The 18,315-nt window shown below is 48.3% G+C and overlaps 1 protein-coding gene across 3 annotated transcripts in view; it reads right to left on the bottom strand.

Annotated features, from left to right (window-relative positions):
- LOC140410548 (protein disulfide-isomerase A6-like) overlaps positions 1 to 18,315 on the bottom strand; it is a 121,339-nt gene that overhangs the window by 27,919 nt on the left and 75,105 nt on the right. For all 3 annotated transcript variants that reach the window (XM_072498784.1, XM_072498782.1, XM_072498781.1), the window contains exon 8: positions 2,351 to 2,488. In XM_072498784.1, the coding sequence (XP_072354885.1) occupies positions 2,351 to 2,488 (138 nt within the window). The remainder of the gene's footprint in view (positions 1 to 2,350; positions 2,489 to 18,315) is intronic.

The raw sequence follows: 18,315 nt of genomic DNA on the forward strand, positions 1-18,315 counted from the left end.
GTCAAGATTATCCAGAGGATTGGGATAAAGGAATTCCATTCGTATTGTTTGCAATTAGGGATGCACCTAATGAGTCTACCAAATTTAGTCCTTTTGAACTAATTTTTGGTCATGAGGTAAGAGGACCACTTAAATTGATTAAGGAAAAATTGGTGGGTGAGAAATCAGAAATTACACTATTGGATTACGTGTCAAATTTTAGGGAACGATTAAATAGAGCAGGTGAATTGGCGAGACAACATTTGAAAGTTGCACAAAATTTGATGAAACGGGTAGCGGACAAGAAATCCAAAGTTCGTAGCTTTGCCAGTGGGGATAAAGTTTTAGTGTTGTTACCAGTGGTAGGGGAGCCTTTAAAAGCTAGGTTTTGTGGACCGTATCAGATTGAAAGGAAATTAAGTGAGGTGAATTATGTGGTAAAAACACCAGAAGACTCACCGAGTGTGTCATGTGAATATGCTTAAAAGGTACTTTGAAAGGGAAGGAGAGAAAAAGGAGGTTTTAATGATTCTAACTCAAAGTGACGAACCAAATCCAGATGACTATGAATTTGACATACCTCAAATTAAATTGTAAGATGAGGATGTTCTTAAAAATTGGGATGAATTGTTAAGTTACCTTCCAGAGGAAAAATGAACTGACCTGAAAGAGTTATTGGTATCACATGAGCAAGTTTGTAGAGTTAAATTGGGAAGTACTAAAATGGCTATACATGATGCAGATGTGGGAAATGCTGTTCCTATCAAACAACGTCCATATAGACTTAATCTTTTAAAATTGGCACAGGTTAACAGAGAGATTGAGAGTATGCTGAAGAATGGCATAATTGAAGTGGGTTGCAGCCAATGGAGCTCACCCATAGTGATGGGAGCTAAACCAGATCGTACCCAACGGTTGTGTGTGTGTGGACTATAGAAAGGTGAATGCAGTTACAAGAACGGACTCTTATCCTGTCCCACCATTGAAGGATTGCATGGAGAAAGTGGGACAATCTGCTTTTATTTCCAACTTCCAGACATGGAAAGAACATTTAAAACATCGGAGGAGTTCTTCGATCGACATCGGGTTTGGTGATGAACCTAGCCAAAAGTGAATTTGGAGAAGCCCGAATCACTTTCCTTGCGGAGTTTCCGTTAACCTCAAGACGAAGGGAAATAATGCGATTTCTTAGCATGAATGGCTTTGATCGAACAGTTGTGCAAATGTTTTGTGGCGCGATTACTCCACTGATGGAATTGCTTAAGAAACCTAAAAGATTTCAATGGACAGCGGACTTTTAACAGGCATTTGACTGCCTGAAAGCTGTGATCACCAATGTTCCTGTATTGAAGCATTGCAAGGGTCTCTGTGGTCAGATTCAACTAGAGTATCTGACTCTAAAGAGAAATGCCGAGGAGTAGAGGAATGGATGGACCGTGCAGAGACTTTGTTCAACGAGACTGTCAATCGAGAAGAATTCCGGTTGGAGGAAGAAGAACAAAGAAAAATGGACTATATTATTATACCTGTTTGCATGTGTTGTTTTTTTTTAAAAACGAAAAGGTATATTGACTGTATACATTTCTTAGTGGATGGTGCAAAAATGAAAAATGAAACCATCCTGCAGTTGATGGTTTATTTTTTTTTCTTGGGGGGAGGTGTCATGTGAGAGTACCTTTAAGACATGGATGTTTAAGCAATATACCTTTAAGAAAACAGTGATGCCAGAGAGTGGGGGAGCTGAGGTCAGATCAGCCATTTTGCAGTTTAGTTTTGCAGTTTGAAAAAGCAGCTTGTGTGTGTCTGTGTGTTTCCAGAGAGCTGCAGTTAGTTTGAAAAGAGCTTGCAGTGTCTGTGTTTGCAGTGAGCTGGATCTCTGCCATAAAAGACTATCTCTGGATCATTTGGGTGATTTAAACTCATAATTCTGATTAAAGGTGTTAAGTCTCTTGGAAGTTTGAAGGAACATTTTAAGGAATTATTTTCTGTTGCAATATTTTCTGAGTTATCTTTGAAGTAAGGGGTGTTAAGAGATCCAATGTTTATTTAAGATGTTAAGTTGAGTTCATGGAATAAACATTGTTTTGTGTTTAAAAACCCACGTGTCCATAATTGTAATCCCACACCTAGGGAACAAGCTGTGTGCTAGGAAAAGCAACAAATACATTAAAGGGAGAGGTTGGTTGAACTCCATGATACATTTTGGGGTTCTGAAAACGCCTCGCCCATAACACTTTACAATTATGTGGCATCAACTACATGTCTGCTACTAGTATGTTATGTACCTGGAAAATTTACCAGTATATTTTGTTATTTACAAAAATTATTTTGGGCGAAGATATCATGGTTCTTTCCAAACTTGGATTCTTACCTCAAATGGCTGATATAGTGACATCTGAGCGTACATATCAAGTCCTTTAGTAATAATGCTGGATATAGTTTTCTCACCATTATAGTCAATAGTTTCATTGTTTGTTGGAAATATCTTAATCACTGGAACTTGGTGAATCTAAGAAAGAATGATATCTTATGTCACATAATTATACTAAAGTTCAAAAATTCCCTTTGACATCAAAACAAAATCTCAAATTGAGAAGAATCAACATTCTGAAAATGTATAAAATCCAAAGACAAAAGACCTGGGCTGGATTATCTGTCGGTGGGATCCTCCGCTTTGCCGGCAGCGCACTCACGCCCGCAGATTTCCCTATGGCGTGCGGGTGGCGACAATAGGAAACTCCATTGGCTGACTGCCAGATTGAGGATCCCACTACCGACGGAGGCCCACCGCATCAGTAAATGGGTGCAACGGGACGGAGAATCCCGCCCCTGATATCTTGAGCTGGATTCTCCACCCTTGGGATGCTCTGTTTTGCCGGCAGCCCAGGGGTTTCCCATTCTGGGGCAGCCCCACGCCATTGGCAGCCCCAAACCCCATTAACCAGCCGCTGTAATGGAGCATCCCGCCGGCAGGGTGAAACAGAAATGTGGCGTGACGGGGCAGAAAATCCAGCCCCTTATTTCTCATCATGTTCATAAATTGGAAAAAAAAATGTTGATAAATTGGAAAAATCTGCAATATGTGGCCAGACTCTTGGGCCGTGATTTAGCGGCTGTGCTAGCCACAGGCGCAAACCCCGTCATGGCCACTAACTCTCACAAGGGCCCCAAAACGCGATTTCCACCAGCAAGATTTCCAAAAAGAATTTTCCCCACCCACCATACGTTTAAGCGATCAGGTGCAAATCACGACTGAATTTCAAAAGCAGTTGGGATGACCATGTCAGGTGCGCACAGGCAAGTATAGCGCCTGAGCGGTGAGGAACGTGTTTGGGCTGTGCCCTGGCAGTGCTAACGTGGGCATTGCCACAGGCATTCACTCTGGGCAACCCCATTAAGGGATTCTCCTTATTTGTGATTGGAGGGATGCTCCACCAATGCCTATGAGGGGGAGAGGGTCCGATGCCTATGATGAGGGGGGTCTAATGCCTGCGAGGGGAAGGTAGGGCGGTGGGGGTGGGGGAGCCACATGTCTGTGTGGGAAGGGCGTTGGCAGGTTTTCTGGGACAGGAATGGGGGAGTGCCCCAATGCATATGTGGTGGATCAGAGGGTTCGCTCCAATGGTGTTAGATTTGGAGGTAGGTGAGCACTTTGGTGATAGTGACCACAATTCAATTGCGTTTACTTTAGTCATGGAAAGGGATAGGTATATACCGCTGGGCAAGAGTTATATCTGGGGAAAAGGCAATTATGATGCGATGAGGCAAAACTTAGGATGCATCGGGTGGAGAGGAAAACTGCAGGGGATGGGCACAATGGAAATGTGGAGCTTGTTCAAGGAACAGCTACTGCGTGTCCTTGATAAGTATGTACCTGTCAGGCAGGGAGGAAGTGGTCAAGCAAGGGGACCGTGGTTTACTAAGAAGTTTTACAACACCAGATTAAAGTCCAATATGTTTGTTTCGATGTCACTAGCTTTCGGAGCGCTGCTCCTTCCTCAGGTGAGCCTAAGAAGAGCCAGGAGGGGACATGAGAAGTCTTTGGCAGGTAGGAACAAGGATAACCCGAAAGCTTTCTATAGATATGTCAGGAATAAACGAATGACTAGGGTAAGAGTAGGGCCAGTCAAGGACAGTAGTGGGAAGTTGTGCTTGGAGTCCGAGGAGATAGGAGAGGTGCTCAATGAATATTTTTTGTCAGTATTCACACAGGAAAAAGACAATGTTGTCGAGGAGAATACTGAGATTCAGGCTACTAGACTAGAAGGGCTTGAGGTTCATAAGGAGGAGGTGTTAGCAATTCTGTAAAGTGTGAAAATAGATAAGTCCCCTGGGCCGGATGGGATTTATCCTAGGATTCTCTGGGAAGCTAGGGAGGAGATTGCTGAGCCTTTGGCTTTGATCTTTAAGTCATCTTTGTCTACAGGAATAGTGCCAGAAGACTGGAGGATAGCAAATGCTGTCCCATTGTTCAAGAAGGGGAGTAGAGACAACCACGGTAACTATAGACCAGTGAGCCTTACTTCTGTTGTGGGCAAAATCTTGGAAAGGTTTATAAGAGATAGGATGTATAATCATCTGGAAAGGAATAATTTGATTAGAGATAGTCAACATGGTTTTGTGAAGGGTAGGTCGTGCCTCACAAACCTTATTGAGTTCTTTGAGAAGGTGACCAAACAGGTGGATGAGGGTAAAGCAGTTGATGTGGTGTATATGGATTTCAGTAAAGCGTTTGATAAGGTTCCCCACGGTAGGCTACTGCAGAAAATACGGAGGCATGGGATTCAGGGTGATTTAGCAGTTTGGATCAGAAATTGGCTAGCTGGAAGAAGACACAGGATGGTGGTTGATGGGAAATGTTCAGACTGGAGTCCAGTTACTAGTGGTGTACCACAAGGATCTGTTTTGGGGCCACTGCTGTTTGTCATTTTTATAAATGACCTGGAGGAGGGTGTAGAAGGATGGGTGAGTAAATTTGCAGGTGACACTAAAGTCGGTGGAGTTGTGGACAGTGCGGAAGGATGTTACAAGTTATAGAGGCACACAGAGAAGCTGCAGCGCTGGGCTGAGAGGTGGCAAATGGAGTTTAATGCAGAAAAGTGTGAGGTGATTCATTTTGGAAGAAATAACAGGAAGACAGAGTACTGGGCTAATGGTAAGATTCTTGGCAGTGTGGATGAGCAGGGAGATCTCGGTGTCCATGTACATAGATCCCTAAATGTTGCCACCCAGGTTGAGAGGGTTGTTAAGAAGGCATACGGTGTGTTAGCTTTTATTGGTAGAGGGATTGAGTTTCGGAGCCATGAGGTCATGTTGCAGCTGTACAAAACTGGTGCGGCCGCATTTGGATAATTGTGTGCAATTCTGGTCGCCGCATTATAGGAAGGATGTGGAAGCATTGGAAAGGGTGCAGAGGAGATTTACCAGAATGTTGCCTGGTATGGAAAAAAGATCTTATGAGGAAATGCTGAGGGACTTGAGGCTGTTTTCGTTAGAGAGAAGAAGGTTAAGAGGTGACTTAATTGAGGCATACAAGATGATCAGAGGATTGGATAGGGTGGACAGTGAGAGCCTTTTTCCTCGGATGGTGATGTCTAGCACGAGGGGACATAGTTTTAAATTGAGGGGAGATCGATATAGGACAGATGTCAGAGGTAGGTTCTTTACTCAGAGAGTAGTAAGGGCGTGGAATGCCCTGCCTGCAACAGTAGTGGACTCACCAACACTAAGGGCATTCAAATGGTCATTGGATAGACATATGGACGATAATGGAATAATGTAGATGGGCTTTAGAGTGGTTTCACAGGTCGGTGCAACATTGAGGGCCGAAGGGCCTGTACTGCGCTGTAATGTTCTGTGTTCTAATGCTTGTGAGGGGGCCCACTGTGTCCTTGGGAGGGGGGGGGATTCATTTTTTCTGCAGATCAGGGTGTCATCTTTGCCTCGTCGGCACTAACAGGCCCTGTCCCAACAGTGACGGCTCAAACCGCGTCCCCAGAATCTCTGTGCACTGCACTGAGTTCAGAAAATCTGGAGGGAAAACCCGGCTATGTATCTGGAGAGATACATGCCAGTTTTCAGTCCGAGCCTAACACTGACAAAGTATGGGAAAATTTTAAATTACACCAGCGGCTAGAAATTCCTATTCTAGTCTTTTGAGATGGGTGTCACGATTTGTGGTTATGTTTGAGGTCAGCAGTAGGCAAATTTGACCCGCCCACCTCAACTGCATGCTTGTTGCAAGAAGCTGAGCAGTATTTTGGAGATAATACATGGTTCAGTTAGCGCGTTTTCAATAAAGGTTTTCGATTAAGGGGCCATTTAGCGTGGCCAATCCATCTACCCGGCACATCTTTGAGTTGTGGAGGTGAGCCCCATGCAGACATGAGGAGAAGGTGCAAACGTCACATAGACAGTGAGCCAAGGCCGAGATCGAACCCGGGTCCTCGGCGTCGTGAGGCAGCAGTGCTAATCACTGAGCCACCGTGCCGCCCAGAGTGGGTTCATTTTAAAGGCTGTCCCTCTTAAAGGGGAGCTGCAATGAATAACGTAGGTTTTATTTTTAAAAAAAATATTTTATTGAAAATTTTTGGTCAACCAACACAGTACATTGTGCATCCTTTACACATTATAACAACACAAATAACAATGACCTATTTTATAAACAGAAAATGAATAAATAATAAATAACAAAAATGAAAACTAACCCTAATTGGCAACTGCCTTATCACAAGTAACACTCTCCAAAAATATAATTTAACAGTCCAATATATAATTATCTGTAGCAACGACCTATACATATTATACAGTATATATTAACAACCCTGAGAATCCTTCTGGTTCCTCCTCCCCCCCCCCCCTCCCCTCCCCGATCCTGGGCTGCTGCTGCTGCCTTCTTTTTTCCATTCCATCTATCTTTCTGCGAGGTATTCGACGAACGGTTGCCACCGCCTGGTGAACCCTTGAGCCGACCCCCTTAGGACGAACTTAATCCGCTCTAGCTTTATAAACCCTGCCATGTCATTTATCCAGGTCTCCACCCCCGGGGGCTTGGCTTCTTTCCACATTAGCAATATCCTACGCCGGGCTACTAGGGACGCAAAGGCCAAAACATCGGCCTCTCTCGCCTCCTGCACTCCCGGCTCTTGTGCAACCCCAAATATAGCCAACCCCCAGCTTGGTTCGACCCGGACCCCTACTACTTTTGAAAGCACCTTTGTCACCCCCATCCAAAACCCCTGTAGTGCCGGGCATGACCAAAACATATGGGTATGATTCGCCGGGCTTCTCGAGCACCTCGCACACCTATCCTCCACCCAAAAAAATTTACTGAGCCGTGCTCCAGTCATATGCGCCCTGTGTAATACCTTAAACTGAATCAGTCTTAGCCTGGCACACGAGGACGACGAGTTTACCCTGCTTAGGGCATCTGCCCACAGCCCCTCCTCGATCTCCTCCCCCAGCTCTTCTTCCCATTTCCCTTTTAGTTCATCTACCATAGTCTCCCCTTCGTCCCTCATTTCCCTATATATATCTGACACCTTACCATCCCCCACCCATGTCTTTGAGATCACTCTGTCCTGCACCTCTTGTGTCGGGAGCTGCGGGAATTCCCTCACCTGTTGCCTCGCAAAAGCCCTCAGTTGCATATACCTGAATGCATTCCCTTGGGGCAACCCATATTTCTCGGTCAGCGCTCCCAGACTCGCGAACTTCCCATCCACAAACAGATCTTTCAGTTGCGTTATTCCTGCTCTTTGCCACATTCCATATCCCCCATCCATTCCCCCCGGGGCAAACCTATGGTTGTTTCTTATCGGGGACCCCCCCCAAGGCTCCAGTCTTTCCCCTATGCCGTCTCCACTGTCCCCAAATCTTCAAGTGTAGCCACCATCACCGGGCTTGTGATGTAGTTCCTCGGTGAGAACAGCAATGGGGCTGTCACCATAGCCTGTAGGCTAGTCCCCCTACAGGACGCCCTCTCTAATCTCTTCCACGCCGCTCCCTCCTCCTCTCCCATCCACTTACTCACCATTGAAATATTAGCGGCCCAATAATACTCACTTAGGCTCGGTAGTGCTAGCCCCCCCCTATCCCTGCTACGCTGTAAGAATCCCTTCCTCACTCTCGGGGTCTTCCCGGCCCACACAAAACCCATGATGCTCTTTTCGATCCTTTTAAAAAAAGCCTGCGTGACCACCACCGGGAGGCACTGAAACACAAAGAGGAATCTCGGGAGGACCACCATCTTAACCGCCTGCACCCTCCCTGCCAGTGACAGGGATACCATATCCCATCTCTTGAAATCCTCCTCCATTTGTTCCACCAACCGCGTTAAATTTAACCTATGCAATGTGCCCCAATTCTTGGCTATCTGGATCCCCAGGTAACGAAAGTCCCTTGTTACCTTCCTCAACGGTAGGTCCTCTATTTCTCTACTCTGCTCCCCTGGATGCACCACAAACAACTCACTTTTCCCCATGTTCAATTTATACCCTGAAAAATCCCCAAACTCCCCAAGTATCCGCATTATTTCTGGCATCCCCTCCGCCGGGTCTGCCACATATAGTAACAAATCGTCCGCATACAAAGATACCCGGTGTTCTTCTCCTCCTCTAAGTACTCCCCTCCACTTCTTGGAACCCCTCAACGCTATCGCCAGGGGCTCAATCGCCAGTGCAAAAATAATGGGGACAGAGGGCATCCCTGCCTTGTCCCTCTATGGAGCCGAAAATATGCAGATCCCCGTCCATTCGTGACCACGCTCGCCATCGGGGCCCTATACAACAGCTGCACCCATCTAACATACCCCTCTCCAAAACCAAATCTCCTCAACACCTCCCACAAATAATCCCACTCCACTCTATCAAATGCTTTCTCGGCATCCATCGCCACTACTATCTCCGTTTCCCCCTCTGGTGGGGGCATCATCATTACCCCTAACAGCCTCCGTATATTCGTGTTCAGCTGTCTCCCCTTCACAAACCCAGTTTGGTCCTCGTGGACCACCCCCGGGACACATTCCTCTATTCTCATTGCCATTACCTTGGCCAGGATCTTGGCATCTACATTTAGGAGGGAAATAGGTCTATAGGACCCGCATTGTAGCGGGTCCTTTTCCTTCTTTAAGAGAAGCGATATCGTTGCTTCAGACATAGTCGGGGGCAGTTGTCCCCTTTCCTTTGCCTCATTAAAGGTCCTCGTCAATACCGGGGCGAGCAAGTCCACATATTTTCTATAGAATTCGACTGGGAATCCATCCGGTCCCGGGGCCTTTCCCGCCTGCATGCTCCTAATTCCTTTCACCACTTCTTCTACCTCGATCTGTGCTCCCAGTCCCACCCTTTCCTGCTCTTCCACCTTGGGAAATTCCAGCCGATCCAAAAAGCCCATCATTCTCTCCCTCCCATCCGGGGGTTGAGCTTCATATAATTTTTTATAAAATGTCTTGAACACTCCATTCGCTCTCTCCGCTCCCCGCTCCATCTCTCCTTCCTCATCCCTCACTCCCCCTATTTCCCTCGCTGCTCCCCTTTTCCTCAATTGGTGTGCCAGCAACCTGCTCGCCTTCTCCCCATATTCGTACTGTACACCCTGTGCCTTCCTCCATTGTGCCTCTGCAGTGCCCGTAGTCAGCAAGTCAAATTCTACATGTAGCCTTTGCCTTTCCCTGTACAGTCCCTCCTCCGGTGCTTCCGCATATTGTCTGTCCACCCTCAAAAGTTCTTGCAGCAACCGCTCCCGTTCCTTATTCTCCTGCTTCCCTTTATGTACCCTTATTGATATCAGCTCCCCTCTAACCACCGCCTTCAGCACCTCCCAGACCACTCCCACCTGGACCTCCCCATTATCATTGAGTTCCAAGTACTTTTCAATGCACCCCCTCACCCTTAGACACACACCCTCATCTGCCATTAGTCCCATGTCCATTCTCCAGGGTGGGCGCCCTCCTGTTTCCTCCCCTATCTCCAAGTCCACCCAGTGTGGAGCGTGATCCGAAATGGCTATAGCCGTATACTCCGTTCCCCTCACCTTCGGGATCAACGCCCTTCCCAGCACAAAAAAGTCTATTCGCGAGTAGACTTTATGGACATAGGAGAAAAACGAGAACTCCTTACTCCTAGGTCTGCTAAATCGCCACGGGTCTACACCTCCCATCTGCTCCATAAAATCTTTAAGTACCTTGGCTGCTGCCGGCCTCCTTCCAGTCCTGGACTTCGACCTATCCAGCCCTGGTTCCAACACCGTATTAAAATCTCCCCCCATTATCAGCTTTCCCATCTCTAGGTCCGGAATGCGTCCTAGCATCCGCCTCATAAAATTGGCATCATCCCAGTTCGGGGCATATACGTTTACCAAAACCACCGTCTCCCCCTGTAGTTTGCCACTCACCATCACGTATCTGCCCCCGTTATCCGCCACTATAGTCTTTACCTCGAACATTACCCGCTTCCCCACTAATATAGCCACCCCCCTGTTTTTCGCATCTAGCCCCGAATGGAACACCTGCCCCACCCATCCTTTGCGTAGCCTAACCTGGTCTATCAGTTTCAGGTGGTTTCCTGTAACATAACCACATCTGCCTTAAGTTTCTTAAGGTGTGCGAGTACCCGTGCCCTCTTTATCGGCCCGTTCAGCCCTCTCACGTTCCACGTGATCAGCCGGGTTGGGGGGCTCCCTACACCCCCCCCCCCCCCCCCTGTCGATTAGCCATCCCCTTTTTCCAGCTCCTCACCCGGTTCCCACGCAGCTGTATCTCCCCCAGGCGGTGCCCCCCTGCCCATCCCCTCCCATACCAGCTCCCCCCTCTCCCCAGCAGCAGCAACCCAGTAATTCCCCCCTCCCACCCCCCCGCTAGATCCCCCGCTAGCGTAATTACTCCCCCCATGTTGCTCCCAGAAGTCAGCAAACTCTGGCCGACCTCGGCTTCCCCCCGTGACCTCAGCTCGCACCGTGCGACGCCCCCTCCTTCCTGCTTCTCTATTCCCGCCATGATTATCATAGCGCGGGAACCAAGCCCGCGCTTCTCCCTTGGCCCCGCCCCCAATGGCCAACGCCCCATCTCCTCCACCTCCCCTCCTCCCCCCATCACCACCTGTGGAAGAGAGAAAAGTTACCACATCGCAGGATTAGTACATAAAACTCCTCTTTCACCCCTTTTTTTTTAACCCCCCTCTTCGCCCCCCACATTCGCCCCACCACTTTGTTCAAGCGTTCTTTTTAATAACCCGCTCATTCCAGTTTTTCTTCCACAATAAAAGTCCACGCTTCATCCGCCGACTCAAAGTAGTGGTGCCTTCCTCGATATGTGACCCACAGTCTTGCCGGTTGCAGCATTCCAAATTTTATCTTCTTTTTATGAAGCACCGCCTTGGCCCGATTAAAGCTCGCCCTCCTTCTCGCCACCTCCGCACTCCAGTCTTGATAAACGCGGATCACCGCGTTCTCCCATTTACTGCTCCGAGTTTTCTTTGCCCATCTAAGGACCATTTCTTTATCCTTAAAACGGAGGAATCTCACCACTATGGCTCTGGGAATTTCTCCTGCTCTCGGTCCTCGCGCCATCATTCGGTATGCTCCCTCCACCTCCAACGGACCCGCCGGGGCCTCCGCTCCCATTAACGAGTGCAGCATCGTGCTCACATATGCCCCGACGTCCGCTCCCTCCACACCTTCAGGAAGACCAAGAATCCTCAGGTTGTTCCTCCTTGCATTGTTCTCCAGTGCCTCCAACCTTTCCACACATCGTTTCTGATGTGCCTCATGCATCTCCGTCTTCACCACCAGGCCCTGTATGTCGTCCTCATTCTCGGCTGCCTTTGCCTTCACGACCCGAAGCTCCCGCTCCTGGGTCTTTTGTTCCTCCTTTAGCCCTTCGATCGCCTGTAGTATCGGGGCCAACAGCTCTTTCTTCATTTCCTTTTTGAGCTCTTCCACACAGCATTTCAAGAACTCTTGTTGTTCAGGGCCCCATGTTAAACTGCCACCTTCCGACGCCATCTTGGTTTTTGCTTGTCTTCCTTGCCGCTGTTCTAAAGGATCCACTGCAATCCGGCCACTTTCTCCTCCTTTTTTCATCCGTACCCAGGGGGGATTCCCTTCTGGTTTACCGCACAGTGTTTTTAGCCGTCAAAATTGCCGTTGGGGCTCCTATCAAGAGCCCAAAAGTCCGTTTCACCGGGAGCTGCCGAAACGTGTGACTCAGCTGGTCATCGCCGCACCCGGAAGTCCCATTGGTAGGTTTTAAATGATGGAAGATAAAACATCATATCAAAGAGGTTCCAGTATACCTGATCAGGTGCCGGAGTGTGGCGATTAAAGGATTTTCACAGTAACTTCATTGCAGCGTTAATTGCAGGACAGTCTGTCCTGGTCCACTCACGTTGATGCAACAGTCAAGAAAGCCCAACAACATCTCTACTTCCTACGGAAGCTAAAGAAATTTGGCATGTCTGTATCGACTCTCACAAACTTCTAGAGATAGTGATAGAGAGCATCCTATCCGGCTGCATCACAGCCTGGTATGGCAACTGCTCAGTCCGAGATCGCAAGAAACTACAGAGTGCGTGAACTCAGCCCAACGCATCACACAAGCCTGCCACCCCACATTGATTCTGTATACACCTCCCGCTGCCTCAGGAAGGCAGACAGCCTTATCAGAGACCCCTCCTACCCAGGCATTGCCTTCTTCCAGACTCTTTCCTCAGGCAGAAGGTACAGAAGTCTGAAGATCCGCACATCCAGACATAGGAACAGCTTCTTCCCCAGCTACAAGACTCCTCAACGACTCCCCCTCGGACTGATCTGTTCCCTGTAAGAACACTATTCATGACGCCCTATGCTGCTCTTGCTCATGTGTGGATAATGAATGGCTTAGATAGGGTGGATGTAGGGAAGTTGTTTCCATTAGCAGGGGAGACTAGGACCCGGGGGCACAGCCTTAGAATAAAAGGGAGTCACTTTAGAACAGAGATGAGGAGAAATTTCTTCAGCCAGAGAGTGGTGGGTCTGTGGAATTCATTGCCAGAGGGCGGTGGAGGCCGGGACGTTGAGTGTCTTTAAGACAGAAGTTGATAAATTCTTGATTTCTCGAGGAATTAAGGGCTATGGAGAGAGAGCGGGTAAATGGAGTCGAAATCAGCCATGCTTGAATGGTGGAGTGGCTTCGATGGGCCGAATGGCCTTACTTCCGCTCCTATGTCTTATGGTCTTATGTATTTGGCCCCTTGTTCCGCACTGTAACCAATCACTGTTTGTCGATGTACCATTTATCAATGTTCTCTGTTGATTATTCTTTTGTCTACTATGTACGTACTGTGTAAGTTCCCTTGGCTGCAGAAAAATACTTTTCACTGTACTTCGGTACATGCGACAATAAATCAAATCAAATCAAATCAAATCAAATCAATGTAAGGCTACTTGTAACACTAATAAAGATTATTATTATTACTGTGGTAAAATGGCCAACGGGTTGAATTTTAGGCCCTACATAGATTTGGACACTTCAAATTAAGAATTGGTAATTTTAAATTAAACTACATGTCAGAACCCAGACAGGCCTGATGGGAAATCGAACAGCCAAGTTTGAATCCACTGAACAGAGACAGACAGTTGGGACAAGTTTGGACCTGGCCTGCAAACAAGACCTCAGGAGATAATTGGTCTCATTTAAATGAATCAAATGTTATGGATTGCTCAGATAAAGCTAGACTTTCTGGCACCCAGTTACCATATATGGATTAAGGTTATGTGCGAACATTACACCTTGAGATGGACCCCTGGGAGTGGGTTCCAGGTGTCCTGCACAATTGTAATCGTAAACTCCATTGTGTGTTCTGATCCTCGACCCAAGACCTCATTCGTTGAGGGCCAGAGAACTTTCTGGAAAGACACGAAGATGGGTATAAAGATAGACCACCAAGGACTTTCCCCAGCAGTGATTGGCGCTGAGGTAGCAGAGAAGATTTGACAACAGGCCAGAGGCAGAAGGAAGCAGCGTGCGAGAGTCACCTTCGCGGAAGAAGGCCCTGAAACAACAGAGAATTGAATCCTGAGTTCATTGGCACGGGTAGTATTAAGAATTTTCAGATTATTATTAGTAGGGATAATTTAAAGGAGATAACAGTTTTACTGTGTTAAATAATAAATTTGGTTGAATCCACAAACTTGTATTTGTTATTTCTTCATCTCGCAAATAATGGCACCTGGGTAAACCATTTGAATAATAAACTGGTTGAAATGCTGGAGGCATTAGCTGTGTAGCCAGCAGGAGAGAATATGGTTTTGCAGTGGGCATGGATGGAGTGGGAGCAGGTAACTATGGAGGTAAATTCTTGGCATCTGAACTCGAAGACCACATGAATTATTATGACCTTACATGGACGGTTATGATTCGTGACTGCATTTTCATCTCCTACCCATCACATAATTAACCTCTCATATTGCTCAATGCCGTGCACTGCCATCAAACACCCAACAGCACTCTCTGGCACTCAGGACTCACGCCTAATATCAAGTTACACCGGCACATTGCCACACATCTAATAAGGCTGCCAGACACACAATCATCTCTCACTGCCTTCACATAACTCCAACAATTCAGCTACAGTAGGAATATCACCAAAACACGGTAAAATCCATCTACCCCAAAATGATATTACTAGGAGCAGCTTTAACTATTTTCAAATGGGATATCCGCTCCCATCTGAGAGGAAGACCCCCCCCTAGAGAGCTGTTGACCAAGCAGATCTGTAGCCCCAGCAGTTTAGTCCCAGCCGCCACTTGGATTACATGTAGTCCATGAGAACATAGCCCCTAGTAATGGAGCCAGATCAGTGTCTGGAAAGGCCTGGCAGGCAGGCCACAGCAAGGGGAAAGGTGGAGCTGTATTTGAGAGTCCAGGTGGTATTGGGAAAGGGTTAAAGGGAGGTTTATGATCTTAGGAGTGGTGCCTCCGATGGGCACATGGGACAGCGCAGATTAGGGAATAAATATATATATATTTTTTAAAAATGTATTTTATTCCAAACATATTCAAAAGTACAAAAGCATAAATAAATCGGAGAACATTCTCCACATCTCATAGTTCGCGCAGGTTTTTATCCCTTTTCACCCCCTCCCCCCTCTCCTCCCTCCCCCCCCACAAAGGAACAATTCCTCGAACATGCTCATGAACAGTCCCCACCGTGTCTCAAAGCCCTCCGCCGATCCCCACAATTCAAACTTAATTTCCTCCAGCAGGAGAAAGTCGTACAGGTCACCCAGCCAGGCCGCCACCCTGGTGGGTTGTCATTCCAGCAGAATCCTTTGCCGGCAACTCGGCAAAAGCCACAACAGCCTTCCTCCCCTCCATCAGCTTCGGCCTTTCCGATACCGCAAATATCGCCACCATAGGGCACGGCCTTTATCCTTACAATCTTTGATGGCGTCCCAAAGACCCCCTCCCAGTATCTTTCCAACTTCTTATAGCCCCAGAACATAAGTGCGTGGTTTGCTGGTCCTCGTCCACACTCACATGTGTCTGCCATCCCCTGGAAGAACTCATTCATCCTCGCCCGAGTCATATGCACCCTATATACCACCTTAAATTGAATCAAACTCATCCTCGCACATGAGGAAGTCGAATTCACCCTGCGCATCGCCGCACTCCACACTCCCCATCCTATCTCCACCCCCCCACCTCAGCTCCTCCTCCCATTTCTCCTTAATCCTCACCATCTGTGTTCCCCCCATCTCCCCCAGCCACCCATATATATCCCCAATACCTTCCCTTTCCACGTCTGGGAGCAACAACCGCTCCAATGTACAGACAGGCAGCTTGGGAAACCGTCTCCATTCCTTCCACGCAAAGTCCCTCACTTGCACACGCCTGAATTTGCTTCCCTTCAGCAGCTCCACCCTCTCCCGCAGCTCTTCCAGACTTGCAAACCTCTCCTCTAGGTATACATTCCTCGCTCTCAACAGCCCCACCTCTCTTCACCTCCTATATATGCCATCCATCTCCCCCGGCTTTCATAGATTATCATAGAATTTACAGTGCAGAAGGAGGCCATTCGACCCATCGAGTCTGCACCGGCTCTTGGAAAGAGCACCCTACCCAAGGTCCACACCTCCACCCTATCCCCATACCCCAGTAACCCCACCCAACACTAAGGGCAATTTTGGACACTAAGGGCAATTTATCATGGCCAATCCACCTAACCTGCACATCTTTGGACTGTGGGAGGAAACCGGAGCACCTGGAGGAAACCCACGCACACACAGGGAGGTTGTGCAGACTCCGCACAGCAGTGACCCAGCGGGGAATCGAACCTGGGACCTTGTGAAGCAATTGTGCTATCCACAATGCTACCATGCTGCCCTCACGGCTTAAACCCATCGTTCCCACACATGTTAGCACCGACATCCCCTCCATCCTAAAGTGCCTCAACTGGTTCCACACTCTAATCGTGGACTGCACCACCAGGTTCTCCGTGTACCTCTTCGGTGCCAGTGGTAGCGCCACTGTCACCATGGCCCTGAGGATGGACCCCTTATAGGACTCCTCCTCCATCATAACCCATTCCAACGCCTCTCCTTCCTACCACCGCCTCACCTTCTTTGCATCCACTGCCCAATGATAGTGCAGCAAATTCGGTAATGCCAACCCCCTTTCTGCCTCTGTAGCAGGGTACTCTTCACCCTCGATACCTTCCCCGCCCAATAAATCACCAAAATCGCTGCATCCAGTTTCCGGAAAAAGGCCGTCAAAATGAAGATTGGGAGGGTCTGGATTTCAAACAGGAACGTTGGCAGAATGTCAATTTATACCACCTGGAAACTCCCCGCCAGTGTCAGGTCTAACGTATTCCATCTCCTAAAGTCCGCCACTAACTTTTTAAAGTTCCATTTGTGCATCATCGCCCACTCCCCGTCACCTGAACCCCAAATACCTAAACATATCCCTGGCTACCCTAAATGGTAACACCCTCAAATTGGCTCCCTGATCCGCCTCATTCAGCGGAAACACCTTGGGCGGGATTCTCCGGTCGCCGACATCGCATTCGGTGATTGGCCGGAGAATCAACGTTTGCGATGAAATCGGGGGCGGCGCCACTTTCACGATGCTCCGCCCCCCTTCAAAGCGAGTATGCCGTATTGATGGTCTCAGGAAGTTGCCTGACGCCCTCCCCCCAATGCTCCGTCCCCGACCAGCTGAGTTCTCTATGGTTCTCCGGGGGAGATGGATGGCATATATAGGAGGTGAAGAGAGGTGGGGCTGTTGAGAACTCGGTGTGACAGCTGGGGACTAAGTCCAGCTCCACCACAGTCGGGGGAGAGCCAATCCGCGGCAGGGGGGACTTTGGCAGGGGCTGGGGGATCTGTTGGAGGTTGGTCCGGGAGTCCTGAGCCTGGTCAAAGGGTTCTCCTATCTCTGTGTGCCTTGAACGAGATAATCTCCTCTGAATCACTGTCTTCAATGCCCCCCAAAATGTGGCCGCCAATACCTCCCCATTCTGATTCAATTCCACATAGTCTCTGATCACCGACCGGACCTTATCACAGAACCCCTGTATTAGAATTAGAGAATTTACAGTGCAGAAGGAGGCCATTCGGCCCATCGAGTCAGCACAGACCCTTGGAAAGAGCACCCTACTTAAACCCATGTCCCCACCCTATCCCCGCAACCCAGTAACCCCACCTAACCTTTTGGACACTAAGGGGTAATTTAGCATGGCCAATCCCCTAACCTGCACATCTTTCAGGAGGAAACCCGCGCAAAGGGAGAAAATGCAAACTCCAGACAGACAGTTACCCGAGGCTGGAATTGAACCCGGGACCCTGGAACTGAGAGGCAGCAGTGCTAACCACTGTGCCAACCTGCCGCCCTCCAGAAGCTTGTCCTCTAGAAGCCCCGGGTCTAACCTCCATCCTGACTTGAGCTAGTCTAACTGCCAACCAGGGCAGCGCATGGTCAGAGGTCACGATTCCCGCATACTCCGCCCCCACCACCCCCACAAGAAAGTAAATTCTGGAGTATACCTTATACACATGCAAGAAGAAGGAATACTCCCTCTATCCTGGGTCCCTAAACCTCCACGGATCCATCATTCCCATCCTTACTACAAACTCTCCCAGCTCCTTCGCCATCATCAACCATCCTATTGACTTAGGGCTCAACCTATCCACCCTTGTCTCCAGTATCCAATTTAAATCACCCCCCATAATCAACTGGTGCATGTCCAGGTCTGGGATCGCTCCCATCAACTCTTCACAAATCCCATGTCGTCCCAATTCAGCGCATAAACATTCAATAGCACCACCGGCGTTTCTCCAACACCCCACTCACTATCACAT

Source organism: Scyliorhinus torazame, chromosome 4 (genome assembly GCF_047496885.1).
Source record: "Scyliorhinus torazame isolate Kashiwa2021f chromosome 4, sScyTor2.1, whole genome shotgun sequence".
In the NCBI taxonomy this organism is placed as follows: Eukaryota; Metazoa; Chordata; class Chondrichthyes; order Carcharhiniformes; family Scyliorhinidae; genus Scyliorhinus; species Scyliorhinus torazame.